Source organism: Pan paniscus, chromosome 4 (genome assembly GCF_029289425.2).
Source record: "Pan paniscus chromosome 4, NHGRI_mPanPan1-v2.0_pri, whole genome shotgun sequence".
Classification (NCBI taxonomy): domain Eukaryota; kingdom Metazoa; phylum Chordata; class Mammalia; order Primates; family Hominidae; genus Pan; species Pan paniscus.
Window position 1 is genome coordinate 108782621 of NC_073253.2, and position 17525 is coordinate 108800145.

Sequence of the window (17525 nt, forward strand, 5' to 3'; positions counted from 1 at the left end):
ACTGTTTGCTGAGTTATGTAAGAGTTCTCTCATTTCAGCTTCTCAATAATTTCAAGACATGGAGGTTTTATGTTTTTACAGATGAGGAATACAAATTAAAATTTACAGATGTTAATCTACTCTAGTTAACATGGCTAAGAAGTGATAGAGTAGGAATCTTTCTCTTATATTGTACTTACTTGTATCCTAATATTTCTTTGCTTATTTGTAGGAATGTTTCAATAGGATAAATTTCCTAGAAGTGGAAATGCCAGATCAAGGATATGGCAGTTAAAAATTTTGATAGCTAGATTCACTGGTTATTGTTCCATCACTCTAAAAAAGAGTTAACATATTTCTGTACTGAAAGTATTGAAAGTTCTTGTTTCTCTAAAGCTTGGGCAAGAATGGATACAATTATTTAAACATTTATCAAGCTGATAAGCAAAAAATCATATTTTAACTTGCATTTTGTTGATTCTTAGTTATCTTTTATTTGCCTCTTATCTGTTTATCTTCTATGAGTTCCTTATTTTTATTCTTTTTGGCTTATTAATTTTTGATTTATTTTTTAGAGTGCTTTATTATATATTATAGATGCATGTCTGTTGACTGTTAAACATCTTAAAAATAATTTCTCCCAATTTTTTGTTTACTTTTTACCTTTGTTTATGGTATCTTGTTCAGTAGTTTTACATTTTTATTTAGTCAGATCTGTCAATATTTTTCTAGGGCTTTGGGGCATGTTAAGAGAGGCATTTCCTACCCTAAGATTAATGGACATTTTCTGTATTTATTTATTTAGAGGTGGGGTATCACTATGTTTCCCAGGCTGGAGTGCAGTGGCTATTCACAGAGTTGATTATAGCTCACTGTAGCCTTGAACTCTTGGCCTCAAGGGATCCTCCTGCTTCTGCCTGCTAAGTAGCTGGAACTATAGGTGCATACCACCACACCTGGCTCTTCCTATAAATATTTTATTCTAATAGTTTTATATTGTTTAAAAAATTCATCTGAAATTTTATTGTATTATATCAGGTAGGAATTTTACTTTTTCTTACAGGTAGTGCGAGTACCTTAAATAACAAAATAACCCTAATTCCTCCCTCTTGTCCCTTGTATCATTGCTGTCATTCATTTCACTTATATGTAACCATACATAAACATACATGTACACACACATAAGATATATACATACATAATCAGCTACATTGTTGCTATTATTATTTTGAACCAATTGTTATGTGTTAGATCAATTAAGACTACAAAAAATAAAAGTTAAAAAAAATTTTTTTTTTACCTCCATTTATTCCTTCTTTAGTGTTCTTTCTTTCATTATGAAGATTCAAGTTTCTGGCCTATGTTATTTTTCTTTCTCTGTAAAGAACTTAAAAAAAACATTTCTTGCAAGGCTGTAGTCTACTGACAACAAATTCCCTCAATTTGTATTCATCTGAGAAAGTCTTCATTTCTTCTTCATTTTTGAAGGATAATTTTGCAAGGTACAGAATTCTAGGATGGTGTTTTTCTTCCCACCCCCCAGCTGCTTCTCTCTGCTCTTTTCTTGCATAGTGTCTGAGGAAAACTTGGATGTAATTCTTACCTTGGCTCCTTTGTAGGTAAGGGTTTTCCCCCCACTCTGGCTTCTTTTAGGATTTTTCAGAAGATCTCTTTGATTTTCTGTAGTTTGAAAATGATACACTTATCTTCTCTTTTAAAATATTTGTTGGTGGTACTTAATGCATTTATGCTTCTGTATGCGGGGTTCCGACCCGCAGATCCTGACCCAGTGATATGATGAGAGACATACACTGACACAGATATTTTGCCTGTCAGTTAGGCTGAGGGGCTGGGCCACTCACAGACACTGAGGAAGGTGCTGTAAAGAGTTGTAGCTGCGGCCCCATCAGCCAGCGAAGCTCACATTTATTCAGTATAGATTAAATGACAAAGGTCTTGAGTAGACACCACTAGAGGGTAATTGACATTGCGGACCTCCTGAGTAGAGAGCAATTATGTGGTCCTAAGACCAATTAAAGGTTGGTCTTAGGACCACATGAGTAAACAAGCTGTTTAGATAAACTCCTCTGTGTCTACGAGCTCAGCTTTTAAGAGAATTCAGCTGCCTTCAGCCAAACACTTAATGCAACCCCCAGGCCTTCCAAGAGGTTTTTGTTTATTTCCTATAATTTTACAATTTCTCTCATCATCCTGACTGAGCCCCCACATCTGGATGAACTAGTCAAGTTTAAAAAAAAAAATCCTAGGGGCCAGCACGTGTATGAAAAGATGTTTTCTTTTACTCACAGTTAAAAAAATGAAAATAAAAACAGTTATATTTTTTAACTATAAGATTGGCAGAAATTAAAAAATTGATGGTACCAAGTATTTGTATGGGTGTTGGAAGGCAGCTCTTCTGCTTTGTTGCATTGTTGGTAGGAGTATAAATTGTTTTGGGGAGCAATTTGATAATTTTTTTACTCTAAATTAAAAATTTATTTACTCCATGATTCAGCATTTTCACTACTAGTGATTTCACTGCTACTACATATATCTTTCTAAAACTCTGAAGATAGGTGTTTACTGCAGTGTTGTTTATAATATCAAGCAACAACATCAATAACAAACCTAGAAAACTGGAAATTACTTAAATGTTTAATCATTTGTTAAATTTTAGCATATCCATGAGATGGAATATGCAGCTGTTAAAATGGGCTAGGTAGATCTGGTATGTTATGTGAAAACTGCAAATTACAGACATTAAGTACAGTCATCACTTTGCATGGATAAAAATCATGCTTATATACACAAATATTCTGGGTTGTGTAAAACTTTTTTTTTCTTGAAAGATTTCATAAGTAACAGTAGTTACTTTTATGGAGAAGATATAAGGGCATTGGTGGCAGGGAGTAGGTAAGATTTTGATTTTAAATCTTTCCAACCTGTTTGAATTTTATTTATAAAAAGGTATCTACAATCCTGGATTATAGACTATTTTTGTTTTTTAACGCTTTTCATTATTTAAAAAATCCCAGTGGAATTTTTATTTTTATTTCATTGACTTTATGGAATAATTTGGGGAGAAGTTAACATTTTTACAGCATTGATTATCCCCATCCATGAATATGGCATATTTTCTTTATATATTCAGGTCTTCTTTTATGTTTTTCCAGTAGCATTTTATAATCTTCATGTAAATCTTAAATATTCCTGGATATATTTGATTTTAGATATTTTAGCTTTAGTTTCTATTGTGAGCAAGATCTTTTCAAATTACATTTTTTAGCTGATTACTAGTTACATGAATGTCGTTGATTTTATGATTATATTTGGACTTGTTATAGAACTTCAATTCTAGTGGTTTTTCAGTTGATTCACTTAGATTTTTTGTATTATGTGATCATGTCATCTTACAGTTTTTAAAACTTTTGTTTCAGATTCCTCAGTTCCTTTTAGATGATTGCTTTAAAAATGGTATCCCCTGCCGTATATTTTGTACTCAACCAAGACGATTGGCAGCTATCGCTGTGGCTGAAAGAGTTGCCGCAGAGAGAAGGGAAAGGATTGGTCAAACAATTGGTTATCAGATCCGATTAGAAAGCAGGTAAAAACAGTTCTCATGTATCTTCTCTTTTATCATGCTTAAAAAAGACTATGTATATTTCACTAAAAATAGAGGATGTGTTCGTTGAAAAGTTAGGTGATCGTTTTGCTCCAAGTAAGTCTACATCAAGATATTGAAGTCATGTCTAAATCTAGAGAAGTATTGAATGAAGAGTTTGAAAAAGACTTTGAACCATAGATAAAAATTCCATTTCAGGCGGGACGCGGTGGCTCATGCCTGTAGTCCCAGTACTTTGGGAGGCCGAGGCGGGTGGATCACCCGAGGTCAGGAGTTCGAGACCAGCCTGACCAACATGGAGAAACCCTGTCTCTACTAAAAAAAAAAAATACAAAATTATCCGGGCTTGGTGGTGCATGCCTGTAATCCCAGCTACTCGGGAGGCTGAGGCAGGAGAATCGTTTGAACCCGGAAGGCGGAGGTTGTGATGAGCTGAGATCGCACCATGGCACTCCAGCCTGGGCAACAAGAGCGAAACCATCTCAAAAAAAAAAAAAAAAATTCCGTTTCCTAGTTTCATGATCATAGTTATTTTACCTCTTTGAGCCTCAGTGTCCTCATCTATAAAATGAGTCAAAGAAAAGCATCTAGAGTACAGGTTTGATGTGAAGTTTATAGTGAACACTCAATAACTGTTAGTGAATTTATTATCAGTAGTAGTATAAATTGAGCATCTTAAATCCAAAAATCTGAAATCCAAGATGCTAAAAAATCTAAAACTTTTTGAGTGCCAACATGACACTCAAAGGAAATGCTCATTAGAGGATTCTGGATTTATGATTTTCAGATTTGGGATGCTCAACTGGAGGTATTCCAAAATCTGGAAAAATCTGAAACCTAAAACCCTTTCTGTCTCAAGCATTTTGGATAAGGAATACTCAGTATATGTAGTATTAGTAATGCCTTCTTGACAAGTAGTACTTTTTTTATTCTCAGTGGTGATTAAAAAATCTGATTCCATTTGTAACATACTTTATCTGCAAGCAAAAAGTACTTAAGGTTTTGTTTTGTTTTTAGAGCAGCTTAGGTTCTTTAACAAAATACATCACTTAATATAAAAGGCTGTTGTCAGGCAGTCTCACATAACTGCAAAACCACATAGCTTTACTAATAAACTGTACATACCGGTACACTATTAGTAATATTTATTAAAATGTGTACGAGACCAGCATTTAATGTGATTATATTTTAGTTACATGAAAAACTTGCAATTGTGCACTTTGTTTTGCTTTTTTTTTAAAAGGGTTTCTCCAAAGACACTTCTGACATTTTGTACTAATGGGGTATTGCTTCGTACATTGATGGCAGGAGATAGTACGTTGTCGACTGTGACACATGTTATCGTGGTAAGAATATTGCTGAATTTGTCATATGTAACTCAGATTGCTTAAAATTTAAATACATATGCCGTTTCAGGATAGTCTCAAAAAATTTAAATACATAATTACATTTTTGGAATAGGGTAGAAAAGAGAACCAACTTATTCTTTTGAACAGGCTGTAATGATCAATTTATTTTTTGTCTATAATTATTAGAAATATTTTGTATTACAAAAATAATAAAGCCATTAGGCTTTATTGAGGGAAAATAAAATAAGCAGGTAGTTTTAAAAAATGTGCTTTTCATATATGAAAATGATGCATGCACTTAGAGTTCTCAAAAAAAAGGGAGATTTCTTTTATCTCTATACTTGGTCGTTTGATCCCTTCATTAATATCATATATTTCCCAATGATAGGGGTATACTAATAAACTCCATGATTAAGCTGCTAAATTAACTAACTGCTGATGAACTAAGTTGATGAGTTTACCCCTTTGTTAAGGAATTCTAAGCTTTTATCTAGTTTGTGTCAAAAAAAATTAGATTAAGTTTTATAAACTTGGAATAAGCAGCTTTTAGAAACTTACCCAAACCAAAGGATGCACTTCATAAGCTCTGATGCTAAAAGAAACATATTTACATAGATTTTTTATGTATTAAAAGCACATTAAATTGGACTTTACTTATAATTTTTTGTAGTTTTATATTTTGTGGGAAAAAAGGGCAATATAGACAGCTCTCTGTATCTGTGGGTTCCATGACTATGGATTCAAACAACTGCAGGTTGAAAACATTTAAAAAAATATTGTGTGTCTATTGAACATGTACAGACTTTTCTTGTTGTTATTCCCTAAAGAATACAGTGTAACTATTTACCTAGCATTACACTGTACTAGGTAATATAGGTAGTCTAGAGATGATTTAAAGTATATGGAAGGATTTGCATAGGATATGTGCAAATACTATGCCATTTTTTTTTTTAATCAGGGACTTGAGCATCCATGAATTTTGGCATGGGGGAAGGCCCTGGAACCATTCACCCACAGATGCCAGGGGACAACTTTACTTTGTCATCTGCATTTCATTGTTAATGTCTAATTATTTCTGAAATTCCTGTAATACAAAATTTTCATGAATATTGATTGGCCTTGTCCACATTTAATTTGAATTAGTGTAAAACCCAGTGGTGCCATTGTTTTTAAAGACTTAGTCATCAATAATGTTTTAACTGTTCCATGGTTTTATTTCTGTTTACTACAGGATGAAGTGCATGAAAGGGATCGATTTAGCGATTTTTTACTTACAAAGTTAAGAGATTTGTTGCAAAAGCACCCAACTTTGAAACTAATTCTTTCTAGTGCTGCCTTGGATGTAAATCTCTTTATAAGATATTTTGGAAGTTGTCCAGTGATATATAGTAAGTTAAATTGTCAGATTTCTTCTATAATTTTTATGAAGAACACTTTTGGACATTATTTATCCTAACAGAAACTGGGGAATGTTCTGAAGTAGAGGCCATCTGTTACCGTTCCACCTGAGATAGGCTTAATTGTCACTTCTTTCTGTTTTCAACTTCTCCTTTTCTATCAACAGCTCTTTGGTATTGTGTAGTGAGCCTAATTCTCTTACCTTAAAAGGAAATATGCTTTATTTTCACTTTGTGTTCCTTCTTAAATTGTCCTATAACTATTTCCCTTTATTGGTAGATATCTTTGAAAAGTAGTCTATACTCCCATGTTTTACTTCACATTCACTTCTGAAAATGCTAAAACAACTTTTGCCCTTGTCCTTTATTAAAAACGGATTTTGCCATCAGTCTTTAAAAAAATGATAAATTCCTCTTCAAAAAATACAAAAGTTAGGCCGGGCGTGGGGGCTCACGCCTGTAATCCCAGCACTTGGGGAGGCCAAGGCAGGTGGATCACGAGTTCAGGAGATCGAGACCATCCTGGCTAACACAGTGAAACCCTGTCTCTACTAAAAATACAAAAAATTAGCCAGGCGTGGTGGCACGCACTTGCAGTCCCAGCTACTCGGGAGGCTAAGGCAGGAGAATGGCGTGAACCCAGGAGGCGGAGCTTGCAGTGAGCTGAGATTGTGCCACTGCACTCCAGCCTGGGTGACAGAGCAAGACTCCATCTCAAAAAAAAAAAAGTAAATAAAAATACAAAAGTTCTGTTTACTTCAATGAAATAATACAAAAATATATAGAGAAAAAGTTCACAATTGCCCCTATCCTTGTTCCATGTCCTACTTTTCTGATTCATGGATGTTAACAGTGTTATATATATTCGTTTTTACTTAATGTAAGAACAAAAATGTATGCAAATATATACATATTTATAACATTTACAAAAATTGGCTCTATGGATTTATGATTTATGGATGTTAACAGTGTTTTATATATATTTGTTCTTCATGCTCACAAAAATATGCAAATATATACACATTTATAACGTTTACAAAAATTGGTTTTATAAACATGAGCACATGGCTAATACATTATTTGCAATTTGCTTTATCATGAACAGTTTTCCAGTTTAGTAACCCTGGATCTAGTTCTTTATTTTAAGCACCTGCATAATAAAATATTTCATAATATTGATGTACTATATTTATTTTACCATTTCTTTATTTTTGGATATTCAAGTTGGTTCTAGATCCCCCGCCTCGCCCCTGCTAACAATGTTATAATGAACATCCTTTTATGTATATCCTGATGTACTGGATTTCTAGGGATAGATTTCTGAAAGTGAATTTGCTAAATAAGAGTATATCTATTTTTAATTTTAACAGCTTTTGCCATTTTACTTTTCAAAAGGCTGAAATGATTTACATTTCTGATGTGTATAAGGCTATTTATTTGAATTTTTACCGGTGTCGTTTGACATTAACCTAATTGCCAATCTGATATTCAAATTTTAGGCAAAAATCTTACTTAACTTTTCTGTGGTATCTTTTATGGTTGGCTCTCTCTCTCTTTTTTTTTTTTTTTGTGAAATGCTCTGATGCTGTAGTTTGTTTGATAACATTGCTGCTTGCTAAACCTCATTCTTCATTATATCCCATGCTTTCTCAGTCTCCATTGTGGGCTTCTCTTCTTTTACATGATGCTTAAATAGTGGTATTCTCTAGAATTATTCCCTTGATCCATTTCCTTTTTTTTTTCTGTTCGTTCCGTCTTCCTTCCTTCCTTTCCCACTATTCCCATCCTCTTGTTTCCTGCCCTATGCTATACTCTACTAGGCATTGGAGATGCATAGTTTTCCTGGAAGCTCTCATTCATGCCCTGGGCTTCTATTTTTTCTTTTATACTGATGACTTCTGAATCTTTATTTTCAGTTGTTCTCCAGAGCTTTGGATTTAGATATTTCTAGTATGCCCCAAACTGAATACTTCATCTCTTTTGCAAAACCCTTTTCTCTTCTTGTGTTACCTGTCTTAGTTAATCATACTACTATTGACCTAATCACCTGAATCACAAACCTATAAGTTCTTAACTCCTTGTAATAATCTTGGGTGATCAGGGACATCAGATCTGTACATATGCTAATCGAAAGCTCATTTTTCATTTTACATGCCTAAAACCAAACCCCATTTCCCACCAGCAAACCTGTTCTTTTCAGGTTTCTTTGCTACCTCAGAGAATGACATTATCATTCAGATTTGCAAGCCAGACATCAAAGGACTATATTTGACACTTCATTTTTTTTCCATATCCAATATAATGCTGAGTTCTACGGATTTTACCTCCCGCCTAGCTCTAGAATTTGTCTGCTTCTTTTTTGGTTTTCACTATTATTAATCTCATTCAGGTTAACCTGAACTATTGCAGTAGCTGCTACTTGGCTTGACGTAGCATTCTGCTGTCTTTAAATCCATTGTCCATATTGCAGTCAGAGTGGTCTTCTTTGAAGTAGAATTCTGATGATGTCGAGCACTTTACTGAGCTTAAATCTTTGAATGACTTTTACCTCAGGATAAAGACATAAACCCTTAGTAAGACTTATCTTTTCCTCTTACCTCATCTTGAACGATATCCCTCTCCATTCCCACACTCCCACCATTTTTCAAGTAAGTTAGCCTTTTAGTTCCTTGAAACACCTTTAGGTCCTTGAAACTCCTTTCTAGCACAGGGACTTTGCACATGCTGTTTTTCATCATCATTATACACTTTTTGTTCTTTTCATATGGCTTTGTTATTTTGTTTATCTTCTTGTTTCTCATTTTCTTAGTGAGGATACTTTTCTTGATGTTGTCAAATCCCCCGTTACATATGTCATGGTGTCTTGTACTTGTATCTCAGGACTCTTCACAACTCTATATTTACCTTCATATTCTGGATTTTTGGATTGATTTCTGTCTCTTCCACTAGCTTGCCTCCAGGGAACAGGAAATAGCTCTGTTTCCTCTTACCATTTCTACTTATAATACAAATGATATCGATGCCAGACACATGATAAGTAGGTAGTAAACACTAGAGGAAAAAACCCAAGCACACAAACAGTTGTCTAATAGTTGTTTGTAAGTCAAAGTTATAGTTAAAGGACAATATTATAAGAGTCACTTGAACTATGAAATTGCTTTTGGATATTATACTGAGATTCATTAACTTGGGATTTTCATGTTTTTATGTGAATTTTCTCCAAGATGCAAGTTGAGTATTTAATTTTTTTTTATTATTTAGTACAGGGAAGACCATTTGAAGTAAAAGAAATGTTTCTGGAAGATATTTTAAGAACAACTGGATATACAAACAAAGAAATGTTAAAATATAAAAAGGAAAAACAGCAAGGTAAATTTTTTAATAAAAGAAATATAAAAGAAATTACTATTGATAATGACTTTGGAGTACTCCATCCTTACATTGTGGAGGTACAAGGACACTTGAAAGTGTTTTTCTCTTGTATATAATTGTATAACCTTATATTGGAATATTGTCCCAAATATTCGTTTGCTTTCTGGTTTGTGTCCAGAAGTTATAATCTGTGGAGAGAAACTGAAAGTGGGTGCCAGAGTTGAGGAGGTGTCTATATCCAAAGATTCAGCCACCTTTTAAGGAGATAGAAGAATATATGCTGGCTGCCCACAGCATATCTCATAGGGAAGGACTGGGAAGTGAATGGGAGGGAGTGAAAAAAGTAGTATGTGATTAATAACAAACTTTGATAAAAATGTTGAGTTTTCCAAATCTTGATGATGTTACAGGATTTCATTGATACTTTGAATTTAGCATTATTTTCCTGTTAATACGTCTCTTGTAATGACATATTTCAGCTTTTGAATTAGGGTTCGGATTTCTTTTTCTTAATTTTAACTTCATTATTCATCATAGAAGACTTGGCTTCAAGCTTTGGTACCTTGTTTATTCTGTATGCCCTTGGACAAAAATCTGAACTCCTTTGGATTTTCCCCTTGAAAAATGTAATCAGCAATGCTGATTTCATTGGGCAGCACTGAATTACTGATATGTAAGTTGTAAAACTCCTAGATCTTGAAACTTAAAAAAAAAAATTAAAAAAAATTTTTTTTAGAGACAGGGTCTTGTTCTATTACTCAGGCTGGAGTGCATTGGTGCAATCATGGCTCACTGTAGCCTCGACCTCCTGATCTCAAGGGATCCTCCCACCTCAGCCTCTGGAGATGTAGACCACTGTGCCCAACTAATTTTTTAAATATTTTGTAGATACGCAGTCTAGTTACATCGCCCAGGCTGGTCTTGAACTCCTGGCCTCAAGCAATCCTCTTGCCTCAGCGTCCTAAAGTGGAATTACAGGCATGAGCCACCATGTCCAGCTGAAACATTTGAAGATGAAAATTATATATAATTGTATCTCAGAAAACTAGCGTGGTGGTAGAACTTCAACAAATGGTTTTCTACAAAGTGCTGTATGAATATTGGTCATTGATTTAAACAATAGTTATAACATGAATAAAAATACTCTTAATTCTGGACTTACTTAGAAGTAAACTTATTAGTAGGACTTGGAACAATAGGTGAATGCATGAATGTATTAGCCCATTTTCACACTGCTGTAAAGATACTACCTGAGACTTGGAAATTTATAAAGAAAAGAGGTTTAATTCACTCACAGTTCTGCATGGCTGGGGAGGCCTCAGGAAACTTAGTCATGATGGAAGGCAAAGGGGAAGCAAGGACCTTCTTTACATGGCAGCAAGAGAGAGAAGTGCAAGCAAGGGAAATACCAGATGCTTATAAAACCATCAGATCTCGTGAGAACTCACTATCATGAGAACAGCATGGGGGAAACTGCCCCCATGATCCAATCACCTCCCACCAGGTCTTTCCCTCAACACCTGCGAATTATAATTCAAGATGAGATGTGGGTGGAGACATAAAGCCTAACCATATCAATGAAGTTTTCAAGCAGTTTCATGTGTCTTTTTGTTTCAGCATAACACATTTATTATTGAATATTCTTAATATACTTTTTAAAAGTAACTACAGAATAAGACCAACTTTTAAGAGATACCAGATTCACATAATTTATTTAAACAAAGGAATACATTTCAAAAAGGAAATGATTTGTCTACATATTCTTTCTTTGATAATTAATTTAGAAGAGAAACAACAAACCACACTTACAGAATGGTACTCAGCTCAAGAAAATAGTTTCAAGCCTGAATCTCAGAGGCAGAGAACTGTTCTAAATGTGACTGATGAGTATGACTTACTGGATGATGGTGGTGATGCTGTCTTCAGTCAGCTGGTATGACCTCCCTGGTTTCCCACTCATATTTTGTGTGAAAATTGTGTAGGTTAAAGAACATTTTATGAGCTTATAATTTTTTTTTTTTTTGAGACGGAGTCTGGCTCTGTGGCCCAGGCTGGAGTGCAGTGGCGTGATCTCGGCTCACTGCAAGCTCCGTGTTCTGGGTTCATGCCATTCTCCTGCCTCAGCCTCCCAAGTAGCTGGGACTACAGGCGCCCGCCACCATGTCCAGCTAAATTTTTGTATTTTTAGTAGAGACGGGATTTCACTGTGTTAGCCAGGGTGGTCTTGATCTCCTGATCTCGTGATCCACCCGCCTTGGCCTCCCAAAGTGCTGGGATTACAGGAGTGAGCCACTGCACCCAGCCAAGAGATTGTAATTTTTTACTGCATAATTGAATGGTAATTCTCTTGGTTTATTTTAGACCACAACCAATTTTTCAGAGCAACTTTCTACTCTTTAAAAAAATAATTTACCCTTTTTTTGAGCATGTGATAGTATGTAATGCAGATATGTTTGCAGTTTTCTACTAGTGTTTAAAGTTGTAATGTATCCAAATGAACTGTACATGAGTTTTTAAAAATACTTTTAAAGAATATTTAAAAATTGGTAATAAAAATTGTTATTTAACATCTTTATAGATATGCACACTAAATATACTATATATATAATGATATATATCCTATATGTTTATAGGATTATAACACATGCTATATAAAAAAACATATAGTATAGACTTATTTGGGTCATGGAACAGCATTTTGACCATGTATATTTGTGGTTCTTAAGACTGGCTGTATATTTTGTCACCTGAGGAGCTTTTAAAGCCCTATGGAATCTAGCACCCTACCAACAAGAGATTCTGATGCATTTGCTCTGGGGTGGGACCTGGCATCAGTATTAAAAAGCTCCAGGTGATACTTCCCTTGATGTGCAGTTGAGAGAGAGAACTACTGATCTGTATGTACATTTAACAACATCATATTGGAAGCACAATTAACATTGTGACTAGATCATAGTCCTTTGTTGACAAACTCATTCTCAGATAAAAGTTGAGTATAAGGACTAGATACTGTATTGTGAGTGATAATGTTTGTGATGAAAGGAGAAATTTTTTATGTCAAAGCCTTTGCTATATTATCATAGGATTAGTAGTCCTGATGGCCATTGTGGCCATCTTATGTTCTTTGCAAGCAAATGTTACATTATTAGGTAATTTATGATAATTTATGATTTTTACCGTTTTTTGTAGACTGAAAAAGATGTGAATTGCCTTGAACCATGGTTAATAAAGGAAATGGATGCTTGCCTTTCTGATATATGGCTACATAAAGATATTGATGCCTTTGCTCAGGTCTTTCATCTCATTTTAACTGAAAATGTTAGTGGTAAGTTTATTTTAATTTTAAAAAATTACCCTTACAGTTATTTGTGGTGGAAGTATAGTTTAATTCAAAACGTATGTACTACCAATAATTGCACAACCCAAAATTTTATTTTTTAGAAGTATTTATTTTATTTCAAATGCACAAATCAGGATCTTCTTGCTAGCACAGCATAGTAGAAATAAATATTGTGTTAAATCAGATTCTTAAGCTAATGTCTCCATTGCAGTTTGAAGAGCTGTGTGATTACATGACAATTATGTGCAAAAATGCTGTTATGTGTATGTGTTGTGTATATACTCTTGTCTTTCCCTTCCTTGGAAAGGATTTAGATGTCAAGTATTTATTCTTTCACCTGAAGCCCTCAGCATTATTATTGTAATTATTATTGATTACTTTCTTCTTGAAATATTTTACTCAGTTAACTTCCAGTATTTCATACTTGGCTTATTTTCTTCATATTTCCCTGGCTCTAACTTCTTGGTTTTCTTGGCAAGATCTTTTTCTTTTTTTCTGACCTGTAAATATGAAATCTCCTAGGTCTCAATCCTTAAGACCTTAATTCTATTTATACTTAATCCTTAAGTGGATCTCAAATAGTCATTGCTTTAAATATCTATTTTAAATGACCCCTAACTTTACATCTCCAGACCTCACCTACCCCCTGATTTAAATATACCTTATCACTTGTTATCTCCAGTTGGATGTCTGTTAGGTGAATAAAATTGGATACTCCTCAGACAACTTCTGATCCCCTCCCTACGTACCTTCCTCTCAACCTGCACTTTTCTTGTGTTTCCCTTTTCAGTAAATGGTCACTATCATTCACCTAGTTGCTAAGGCAGCAAAGCATACAGAAAGTCTGCTGTCATATTGCACATATAATTCATTAGCAAATCCTGTTTACTTTGCATTCTAAAATAAATCCTGAATATGACCACTTTTCACTTCCCCTACTGTACATTTCACTCCCCCTACTGTACATTTCACTCCCCTAGTCCAAGCTAGCCTCTCTTCTGGACTATTGCAGTAGCCCGTTAACCATTTCTGTTTTTATGTTACTGCAGTCTGTTCTCTGCAGAAAAATAAGACTGATCCTTTCATAAAGGAAATTGGATCATTCCACTTGCTTGTTCTCAACTCTCCCAGGCTTCCAGTTACGCTGTGGATAAAAATCAAAGTCCTTTCCATGATTAGGCCTCTGGCTGCCTCCTTGATCTTATTTTTTGCCACTTGCCTCCTTGTTCACTGTGCCTAGACACACTTATCTCCTTGATATTCTTCATGTATGCCAACACATTCCCTTTGGGACTTTGTTTTGTTGTTTCCTATGCCTAGAATACTATCTCCACCGGTAATCACATGGCCCAATGCCTACTTATTTAGGTCTCTGCTTACATATTGCCTTCTCTTTTCTGACCACCTTACTAAAATTGTACCATTTTCTCACGATATTTCCTTACTCTCCTTTATTATTCTTTATTGTACTTTCATTACCTGTCATGTATTTTTTATTTTTCATTACTTATTTCATCTACTAGAATGAAAACTACATGAGGGCAGAAACTTTGTCAGTTTTACTTATCTCTGTATCACCAGAGATTCATCGTTTATTAAGTGCTGAAAAATCTTTGTTGAATAATGATATTATTATTATTGTTATTTTTGAGACAAAGTCTCTCTCTGTCATCAGGCTGGAGTGCAGTGGTGTGATCTTGACTCACTGCAACCTCTGCCTCCCGGGTTCAAGTGATTGTTCTGGCTCAGCCTCCTTGAGTAGCTGGGACTACAGGTGTACGTCACCATGCCCAGCTAATTTTTTTGTATTTTTAGTAGAGATGGAGTTTCACCATGTTGGCCAGGATGGTCTCAATCTCTTGACCTTGTGATCCGCCTGCCTCAGCCTCCCAAAGTGCTAGAATTACAGGCATGAGCCACCACACCCAGCCCAAATAATGATATTACTTTTAAGCATCTTTACCACATGATAATCTGTTGGAACATGTTTAGTGACAGGAAGTTCACTACCTTTCTTTTGAATTTGAATTGTTTTAGTAGTTAACTTTTTAGTATGTTTATGTGAAATCTAACTACATAGCATCTCCCTTTTTCTGCTTCTGGAGTGAACATATGTATTTATGCCTGACAGACTTCTAGGTATATGAAGATGATTATTCTTTTTCTTTTAAATTTTTTGGTTTTTTTGGGCTGACTGTACCTATTACTTCAACTGTTCTTTAATATAACATGATATCTGGTCCCCTCCTTCCCTGGTCTGCCTTCTCTGGATATGTTCTATTTTATCCCTTTTGAAAAGCATAGTATCCAGTTCTGAGTGTTAATCTCTTAGTAACCATCTTAGCCTAAAACCTTCTACTCTTTACTGGTATTAATTCAGCCAACCCCATTGTCATATTGATTCATATTGTTTTTGAAATTTTTAGTTCTTTTTTAAATTTACGATTTTATTGAATTAAATTATTTAATCATCATGTACTTGTTCTGAATTTTTTTGAGCTTGAGATATTCTGTTTATTCATTATAAATTTTATCTTAAAGTTAGATTTGGCCCGTTGTTTCTGCTTAACAATTTTTTTAAAAATTCTAATTGTTATCTATTGCATTAATAACTTTCTCTATTTGTCAATTTGAGGTGTCTGGGTCAATTACCAAGCATGTGGTATGCTGCAAGGGACTAGGTCAATATTTGGGTGTGGTTGTTCAAGCAGTTATAATCCTACACATCTTCTAGTCTAACTTCTTAAAAAATAAGTGAGGGTTTTTTGACTTTTTTTTTCTCTTTGTAAATGTGTGTTGGCTCCTATTGATTTATTTTTTAAAGCTCATTATTCTTTTTTGTTTTGTTTTGTTTTGTTTTGTTTTGAAACAGGGTCTCACTTTGTCACCCAGGCTGGAGTGCAGTGGTGCTATTGTGGCTCACTGCAGCCTTGACTTCTGGGCTCAGGTGTTTCTCCCACCTCAGCCTCCAGAGCTTTGGATTTAGATATTTCTAATATGCCCCAAACTGAATACTTCATCTCTTCTGCAAAACCTGTTTCTCTTCTTTTGTTGAAGAGCTGGCCAGGCTGGTTTTGAACTTCTGGGCTCAAGCGACCTGCCCACCTTTGCCTCCCAAAGTGCTGGGATTACAGACATGAGCCACTGTGCTTGGCCCTCATTATTGATTTTTTGAAAAATAATTGATCTCCATTTTTAAAAGTAACTTTTTGGATTTGAAAGTGTAGATATTTGTTCATCTGCAGTTTTCTTGCGTTCTTTCTTTTTCTATTATTTTTAAAAATATTTACTCTGAAGAGTTTAGCAATCTTACTTGAAAGTTAAGGAATTTAAATTCTGAAAACAGTGACTTTAAAATATTTATGATGCATTTTAAGTATTTAAGTATTATCCTTAGCTTTCTTCCTGGTATTTCTTTAGTGAATACTAGACTGTTAATTTGATTATGGTCATCCTGTGTAGACTCAGGTCTCTCCTCTGCTCTTATGTACAGTTTGCACATTTCCCAGAGTCCAGTATTCTAATGTTTTAAGCCATGTGAGGAAAACTAAAATGTTACAGTAGCTCAATCATTCACTTCTCATCTTTTTGTTTCATTTCTAAAATCTCAACCCTCAATTTGCACCAGAACTGAAAATATGTCATATGATTTAGGAAACTCTGGGCTTCATAGATTTCTTTTTAGTATCATCATTTTCCCCATGATCATGTAGAAGCAGCTAATAATCAGTTAAGACTTGACATTCTCTGTCATACTTACTGTATCTATTGCTGCATTACAGATGATTCTAACACTTAGAAGCCTGAAACATTTATTATCTCCATAGTTTCTGAGAGTCAAGAATCTGGGAGTGGTTTAGCTGAGTGGTCTGGCTCCAAGTCTCTCATGAGGTTGCGGTTAAACTGTTGGTAGGGACTACATTCATCTGAAGGTTTTTGGGGCTGGAGAGTCTGCTTTCAAGAAGCCTCACTTACATAGCTTTTGGCAGGAGTCCTCAGTTTGTTGCTGGCTGTTGGCAGAATAGCCATGAGTTCTTGTCAACCGTCCTTCTCAATAGGGCTGCCTTATTCTACCTGTGAGGTGCAGCTGGCTTCTCTGAGAGTGATTCAAGAGAGAAAGAAAAAGAGCAGGAGGAAGTTGTAGTTACTTTTTATGACCTAGTTTCCAGACTTGCACACCACCTCTTTCACGTTATTCTGTTCATTAGAATGAGTCACTTAGTCCAGTTTATATTCAGGGAGAAGGGAATTAGGCTCCACCTCTTGAAGGGAGGAGTGTTAAAAATGTTTTAAATGTTTCACATTTATCCATACCCTTCTGCTCAAAATACACACAGTTTGATGCTGTTCTCCAAGGCCATGAATTGAATATTCAGTTGAAGAAGTAATTTGCATACAATGAGTACAGATCAAAATAAATTGATCTTTTAAAATGCCTGACCATCCCAGACTTATTGAATCTGAAT

General features: G+C 34.8%; 1 protein-coding gene across 4 annotated transcripts in view; it reads left to right on the forward strand.

Moving 5' to 3' along the window:
- YTHDC2 (YTH N6-methyladenosine RNA binding protein C2) overlaps positions 1-17525 on the forward strand; it is an 81455-nt gene that overhangs the window by 15844 nt on the left and 48086 nt on the right. For all 4 annotated transcript variants that reach the window (XM_003826729.7, XM_024928813.4, XM_063604593.1 and 1 more), the window contains 6 exons: positions 3417-3583; positions 4845-4947; positions 6182-6338; positions 9609-9716; positions 11504-11652; positions 12909-13044. In XM_003826729.7, coding sequence (XP_003826777.3) covers positions 3417-3583; positions 4845-4947; positions 6182-6338; positions 9609-9716; positions 11504-11652; positions 12909-13044 — 820 coding nt within the window. The remainder of the gene's footprint in view (positions 1-3416; positions 3584-4844; positions 4948-6181; positions 6339-9608; positions 9717-11503; positions 11653-12908; positions 13045-17525) is intronic.